Here is an 8,184-nt window from a genome sequence, read left to right as displayed (position 1 = left end):
TCTCTTGTTCTTCTTCCTCTGCACCCTCTAAGGTCGAGAATGAGATCGACATCTTCCTCTGCATCCATGGTGCCGCGGAGGTAGTTGGTGTCGAGGGTCATGGCTACGTTAATGGTGATGGAGGGAGAGGAGCCGTAGTCTTCGCAAGCGGGGGTCTCCCGGAAGAGAGGAAGCTCTAGGGAAGGATGACTAACAACAATAATTTAACGGTGTTAAACAATTTTAACGGTAGGAACCTATTGTGAATTAAATGGTAAATTACACACACTAAAAAAGTCACTTATTAACTATAGAGATTAAAATGAATAAATTAGTTTGGAAACTATAGAGACTAAATAGGTAATTAAACCTTTATTTTAAAACATTAAAACCATTTAATATTTGCTAATTAGATTTTCGTTAAGTACATATGACACGAGGTACCGAGGATTAATTGGAAATTATATATAGGAAAAATGTAATTAAAATTATTAATGACATTAAAAAAAATACAATTGTTAATTTATTGATACAGGAGGTAGTACTGTGGTAGTAATTCAGAAGACCAAATTAGTTGGGTTTGGAATTGAATGTGAGAGGCAGGTGGGCCGTGGCCCCATTAATTAGCCCCTGAAAAGAACCAGAGTAAGAAAAGAAACAGTGCAGTAGTTGTAGTATTGTAGGACACACTCACATATATTAGGCGGTGTGATTGACCGTTACTCTTACGCGCACTGCGCGAGTTTGGGTCCCAAGACTTTCCTTTCACCCCGCAATTTGACAAGCAAGAGAGGGACATGTGCTGTTCGGTCCAAACTGGGCCCCACCACTTCCCAGAATTGCAACTGCAAAGATCTTCCCTCCCCCACTTCATACCCTCATATTCCCTTCAAATCACAAAACTGCCACAACCCTCAAAATAAATGTTTAGTTGATCGTTATAAAATTAATTTTGAATTTAAAATTTTATACTAAATCTTATTTTTAATTTATTTATGATAAAAAAACCTAAACATAAATGATATTACTTCAAAATTAATTTTATGAACATCCATTCCAACACGTTAATTTTCACATCACATGGCATTCCTGTAATTTTAGATACCCTCCAATAATTCAATCAATTAAATAAATGAAAGTGTTTTTCCTTTTAGATGCAGGTATTTCTAGCCAATGGGTTCGTGTTCGTAAGTTGTAACGGGGCCGCTGTTTGTTTATTATTATAGCCCCTCTCTCGTTTCCACATTCAACGAACAAAACAAAAAACCTTCACCTACTACTTTATAAAAACCGTCCCTTCTCTTCTCCTTTCCCAAATCAATTATTCATCACTGTGTTGTGTTGTTCCTTCTTTCGTTCCCTCCACTAAGCAAAACCCAAAAGACATTCATTTTCGTTTCGTTTGTATAGAGCATGGCCGGTGGTTCTATCAAGAGACATTGTTTCTCCGAAGAGGACGATGTGGAGCCTGGGTATTCTGGGCACAACCACTTCCATCATTACCAACACGGTTTTATTTCTAGGACATTGGGTTATGGCACTTTCTACAACCGACGTGTGAGGAGCCATTCGATTTTCTCGCCGAGATCTGGGAGATTTTATGATGCCAGATTCGAAGACCACCAACCCCACTTTCTTCAAGCTTGTTCTCTTTGCAAGAAACCTCTCGGGGATAATAGAGACATCTTCATGTACAGGTCTGTTGCCCTAATTCCATCTTCTTATTACACCTCCCAATTACTTGATTTTTTCAACTTTTACCAATCTTGATTATGATTCTTGAATCTAAAGCTTTCTTTTCCTCCCTCTCCGCATTGCTTAGAAATTAGTACATGCCTCAGATTCCGAGCAATCTTCACGTAACATGTGATTGAGTATATTATGATTTCTTTCACTGTAAATTGAAAGTCTCAGTCATAAGTTACATAAAAGTTTGGGTCTTGGGAATTGTGGTGTTCTGGGACTATGTAATAATTTCTCTTGCGTTGCTGACATTAAAATTCGATATTCATATACCCAAGGGGGTTCATTTTTACGATCCGCTAAAAATGAAGGTTTTTACTCTTTTTGTTTTTTGAATTTTCTCTATTGGGTTTGGTTTTCATTCTAGTTTGAAAATTGTACTTTCATTTGGATTTGAATGTGAATTTTGTTAGATCTCCTTTGTGGGTCTGGGTCTGATATTGGTGACAATTTAATTGCAGAGGGGACACGCCTTTTTGTAGCGAAGAGTGTAGACAAGAGCAAATAGAGAGAGACGAAGCAAAGGAGAAGAACAAGAACCTTTCATCCTCGATGAAGGCTTTGAGAAAAAAGGAGCAAAGAAATTCTGTCTCCCCAAACAAGACCCAGGATTACTCCTTTCGTGCAGGGACGGTTGCTGCCGCTTAGTTGAAACTTGTATGGATTAAGAGAAAAGAAGAAAAAATAACAGTTTACCAGCTACAGCCTTCTCCCAAAAGAAAGGAAAAAAAAAGAAAAAAAGAAAAAAATTAACAAAGGAAAGTAGAAGTGAAGTTCCAAACTAAGTTTACTTTCTTTTCCTCGAAGAAGGGTCAAGAGAGAAGAGATCCCCCCTAAAAAAAGGATTTTTGTTCATGAAGCTGTATATGGTAATACGTGTAGAGAAGTTCGTTGCGTGTGGAATCCTCTCTCCCAATTGGGCTTCATTTTTCGGGTTTATTTTTAAAATATATATATACCAACGTCTTTTTTTTTTTTTAATCAAGGTCTTAGTTACTAGTATTACTATTTTATGGTGTGGTGTCTAATAGTTTCAAAGTTTTTACGAAGAAACTGAATAGTACCAATTTAGTTGATATTTCTTTACCTAATTCTATGTGTATTTTTAGCCTTTTATGTGGCATTTAAATATGAATCCTAGAAGGGAGAAAAAGGAACATGGACGGACTTTAATATGCCGTGGCTGTGGCCTGCAGGACGAGAAACACTATGCCACTAAGAAATTGGGAGTCTCGTGGAATTTTGAGGTGTGAAACGAACTATTTGTCATCGATATTATAAAAGAAGCAATCGACAATTAAGAAAAACCTTCTATCACTGTTTCGTTTTTTATTTAATAACTAATGTAATGTTCTTGATTCAGGAAATAAATACTCTGTTGTAATCATGTCTATAATTGAATGTTTGTTTTATGCGGCCGAGATCAGTGAAGCCTCACTAAGATCATTAATTAACAAATACTGGTATCACGAATTTAGAGGCTGTTATTTAAAAAAGGAAATGGGAGTACTCTTGTTAACAATGAATGTGATATAAAGTTAATTGAAAGAAGAAGGGAGGGAGGAATAATTATTGAATTCAAATTTTTCTCATTAATATATTAATCAGTAATATTTATCAATAAAAAAAATTCCTCTAGGAACACCAGACATATGGATCAGTTGGTAGTTTGAGTACTGGGAATGTACTTGTTTTTGTCAAATCTAAGGTAAAAATACTTAAATTTACGTATAAACATGGTACTTTGGTAAAATTGATATAGATTGACGATTTGTAAGTGACACATGATTTTTTTTTTTAAAAATTCAAAAATATGTTTTACAAATTAATGGCTCATGCAAGAATTAAATCTATGACTTTCGTATTATTAACACAACACTTTAACCAATCAAACTAATAGATCAATTATATTATAAAATAATTAATGTCATTATATATAACTCTAAAATTTCTATTATATATTTAATTCACATGTAAATTTACGTAATAAATTTTGTGACAATTAATTTTGATCTAATAATTAATTTGTTTACATATATAAATGGTAAATAAAAATCATAGGTTTAATAAAAATTTATATATAAAAAAATACATTATTAACATAAATTTACTAATTTATTTTTTGGCCTTATTACAACTAATTTTGATCTAATAATATATTTTTAGCATATATAAATTTTTATGAAACCTATGATCTTTATTTAAAATTTATATATGTAAAAAATACATTATTAGATCAAAATTAATTGTAATAAAGTCAAAAAATACATTAGTATATTTATGTTAATAATGTATTTTTTTTACATGTATGAATTTTTATTAAACCTATGATTTATATTTACAATTTATATATGTAAACAAATTAATTATTATATCAAAATTAATTGTCACATATTATGCAAATTTATATGTGCATTAAATATATATTCAAAATTTTAGTGTTATATATAGTGACATTAATTATTTTATAATATAATTGACCTATTAGGTCAGTTGATTAAAGCGTTGTGTCAATAACATAAAAGTCATAGGTTCAATTTCTTTATGGACCATTAATTTTAAATTAATTCGCAAAACATATTTTTGAAAAGAAATAAAAAAATCTTGTGGGTCACTTATGGATTGGGTATCAGTTTTACGGAAGAGCAATTTTGGAATTGCACATCTTGTGCTGGATGTATTAGTAAATTGACTGGTGCGCAAAGCAAAATCCCTCCTTATGGAATCACTTGTCCATTCCTGCCTAAGCCCATCATGGAATCATCAATTGCCCAAGGACGTATCCAAAATTAGGTGGATTTTTCTTCCTGCTTCGCTTCGAACACAAATTCTTCTACACCCACATAATTATTAAAATTCAAACTTTACCCCTATTTATTTCTTCTTCTTCTTTGGTTTGTTTCTTCATACACCATTGTTCGTTTTGGCCAAGCTCCTCCTTCGTTGTTGTGGTTGGTTTGGTTGAGGTGCATTGTCGTGGTGATTTGTTTGCATTTTGTGATTGTCGTCGTGGTGGTTGTTGCGGTGCAACGATAGAGGAGATAAGTTTTTTCATTTGTAACTTGAAGTTGAATATGTGTGAATCCGTAATAAACATACAAATTGATAATCTACATGAAAATTATGGATTAACAATTCGTATGAATCATAAGGATTGTCAATCCGTATAACCTAATTTTTTAAAAAATAAATAAATAAAATTTATTCTAAATGTTTTTTTTTTAAAATTTAGTTATATTTTTTGATATATTTGTGTAAATATTATTACATTAAGTAGTTTATGCAAGTGTATAAAATATGAAAATTTAGATATGAATTTTCATATATATGCTTATCAATTTCATGTAATATATTATTATATGCAGTAGAAAAAATAATAAAATTGTGTGATAGTATATATTAAAAACGGAGGTGAATAATGGATGATGGAGTTAATATGTAAGACTGCATTTTTTTAGGGTTTACTTATTTTAGTGTTTAGGGTGTAAGATTTACTTTTTAGGGTTTAGGATTTCCGAGGTGTAGTGTTTAGGGTTTACTTATCTTAGGATTTAGGATTTAGAGTTTACTTTTAATCTATTTAGCTAAAGAACATAATAATGAAATACCACATAAACGCAAATGAAAACCATAGTGATAATATCTATGAAAGCCAGATGGATTTGTATCTCCCGGATGTGTTGCTGTTGCGGGTTATTTGGAACCAGAGCCTGATCTGGTTTACTGTGTTGCAGAGTCACTTGTTGAGGAAACAGAATTTGAAGATTTGATGGTTTGGTCGGCACCTGACTCATATCCATGGATCTGTCATATCTATCCAGTACAGAGTGATGCTTTGCATTTTGTTACTCTAAGACAAAGCAAGGAAGAATCCGACTGGAAGCCAAAGAGGGTCCGTGATGACCCTCACTGTCAGTTGCAATCACCATAGTCTGAAAAGTGTTAACCTCCGTTTTGATTTCGTGGAGGACCACTCCAAAGCATGTCGTATGCCATCTCCAAAAGAAGACAGTAATGTAAGTTGGACGATAAATATAATGAGAGGCTGTGTTCGTCGTGTGATTATTACTGCTTTCCAACATCCAATGGTGATGAGACTCGGATTGGGATAATGTATATATTCTCTCTGATTCTGTGGTATATAGTGTATAAAAGCACCACTTGGGAAACTACCAACATTCATATACAATTTATCTACTTATCCTTGTGTGTGTGCTGCTCATGTCTCGACTATTTTGCGAAGATACGTTGGCATTTTCTTTTTCAAAAGCCACATACTTGATTGCGAGGGATAGAATATTGCATGGTTGACAAATGTAAACAAAGACTGGCCACAGGGGTCTATTTTAAAGATTCGCCGATTTTATGATGCTATACGAACATTATATTTTCGTGGCTGAATTGATGCACTATGTCCTTGAGCGAAAACTCTGCATAACAAATTGTGTATAGCCTTTTCTTGGTCGATTTCATTCTTAAAATTGTAAATTAGGATTATTTTTGTACTAGATATATAAATCAAGTTGTTTAATGAGCGATCTCTTTTTGGGTTTTCAAACATTGGTATTCGAAAGTTAATTTTTACTTAAGAGTTGGGTAAATCTAAGAATACAAAATTATTCTTGTACTTATCTTTTCCATTCACTAGTCTTTATACAGGTATTGTTAAATTTTTAAAAAGTAAAATATATAAGATAATCATGACATTTTGCATTTTAAAATAGAAATTTATTTTTAAAGCTTATTATTAGAAATCATTTTTTTATATGAACAGACAGTTGAATTTTCATGTAATTGTATTGAATTATTTTTTTATGGTTAAGATCGTAATCATCATATCAAATAACAAAGAAAGATGTGTAAGATTTCTTTTATATCTTCAATGTGCAAAGGAGTATTAAAATAATAATTAATTTAAATTAAAGTTATGTTAATATTATCTTAAGTTTTTTAATTAATTGTGTCTATTCACATTATATTTATGCAACATTGCTCTATATTATCTTATAATTTACAATTTTCTTTGTGGTGTTATGTGAATATTACAAAACATGATTGTTTCTATCTTTCCATTTTTGGTTTTAATTTTGCATGGTTATATCTTTCTTTTTTTTTTTTGAAAAAAATGGTATTCACATGCTTTATATTTATAAATTCCATAAAGTATTAAAATTATTGTTCAATAACTAGGATTTCCTTGTTGTTATTTATAATTAATTTTTTAATTTAGCGGCGTACTTAGATTGTTGTAAATCTCTAGTATTTTTTCTATTGTTATTAAGTTTATAAAATTTCGTACAAATAAAACTACTTTCGTAACAGAATAAAATTTATTAACATTATTTAAAGTAGCTATAATAAACGTGTACTTGACATTATCAGCATTAGTTGTATTTATAAGAGTTTAAAAAGAGCTAGATTTTCTAGCATGAGGCTCAGGGCCTTAAGATGGGAAATACTAATCTATTATAAAGTAAGACACTATCACTTCATTCTGAACTGAGGTATCATCTTTTTTGTCAAGTGTATTATTATAATTTTTTTCCCTAGATAATGGCGTTGATTCAATCAACACTTAACGAGTGGACTGATGCTTCATTTTCAATCTCAGATGCCTTGTTAGGAAGATTAAGCTTTCAGTCCAATATGAAATAATGAGAGATATTAAATTACGGTTTAATTATTCATTTACCTTTATAGTTTTTAAACTTATCTTTTTTAATTTATATATTTAATAAGTAAATTTTTTAATTTTAATAAATAAATTTATTAGTCTTAAAATTTATATTCTAATTCCCACCAAAAGGTCTTTATTGTTAATTTTTTTCAACTTCATTAGTTAAAAAATTTTAATACAAAAATCTTTTGAAGATTAAAATGTAAAATTAAGGACTAAAAAATTCACTTATTAACTATAAAGACTAAAAAAAATATTTAAAAATGATAGAGACTAAATGAGTAATTAAATCTTAAATTACCTTTAAAATAAGTTAAGTTACCCTAACTATTTATTTTATTCACAAATTTTTGCACACGCAATTACCATATTCAAAATAATATTGACTGATATTGTTGTTATATATATAACTCGCATACCCTATTTTTCCATACAAAATTTTGAAGAAAATGATCTCTCCAAAAAAGAAAGATAAACACATACGAATATTCACGTAAACATTTAACACGGCTATGGTGGCTGGCTGGTTGCTATGGCGCCAAAATTGAGGATAATAACTGTTGAGTTATAAGGGAAGCAACTCGTTGTGAATAAGCAGCTGGCTAGCTAACAGTGAGGATGTGATACCGGACGGTGAGTTAGGTGCAGGACCACAACAGCTAACAAGTGCCAACTTAATATCCAAAATAGGTCGATCCGTTTAGATTATAGCCATAGGAATAGGAGTTGGGCGTTGTTATGCGTTTCATTGGATTGGATAGACATAAATTTCCACGTCAACACAA

The 8,184-nt window shown here is 31.1% G+C and overlaps 1 protein-coding gene across 1 annotated transcript; it reads left to right on the top strand.

Annotated features, from left to right (window-relative positions):
• Window positions 1-1,182: 1,182 nt before the first annotated feature.
• Window positions 1,183-3,109, top strand: LOC114423197 (FCS-Like Zinc finger 2-like). Its single transcript, XM_028389859.1, has 2 exons — window positions 1,183-1,676; window positions 2,184-3,109. The coding sequence occupies exons 1-2, from the start codon at window positions 1,393-1,395 to the stop codon at window positions 2,368-2,370; spliced, it is 471 nt and encodes a 156-aa protein (XP_028245660.1). The 5' UTR covers window positions 1,183-1,392; the 3' UTR covers window positions 2,371-3,109.
• Window positions 3,110-8,184: the final 5,075 nt, after the last annotated feature.

Source organism: Glycine soja, chromosome 1 (assembly GCF_004193775.1).
Source record: "Glycine soja cultivar W05 chromosome 1, ASM419377v2, whole genome shotgun sequence".
Taxonomy (NCBI): Eukaryota; Viridiplantae; Streptophyta; class Magnoliopsida; order Fabales; family Fabaceae; genus Glycine; species Glycine soja.
Note: the sequence above shows the minus strand (reverse complement) of the source record. Positions and strands in the feature narration are given on the sequence as shown.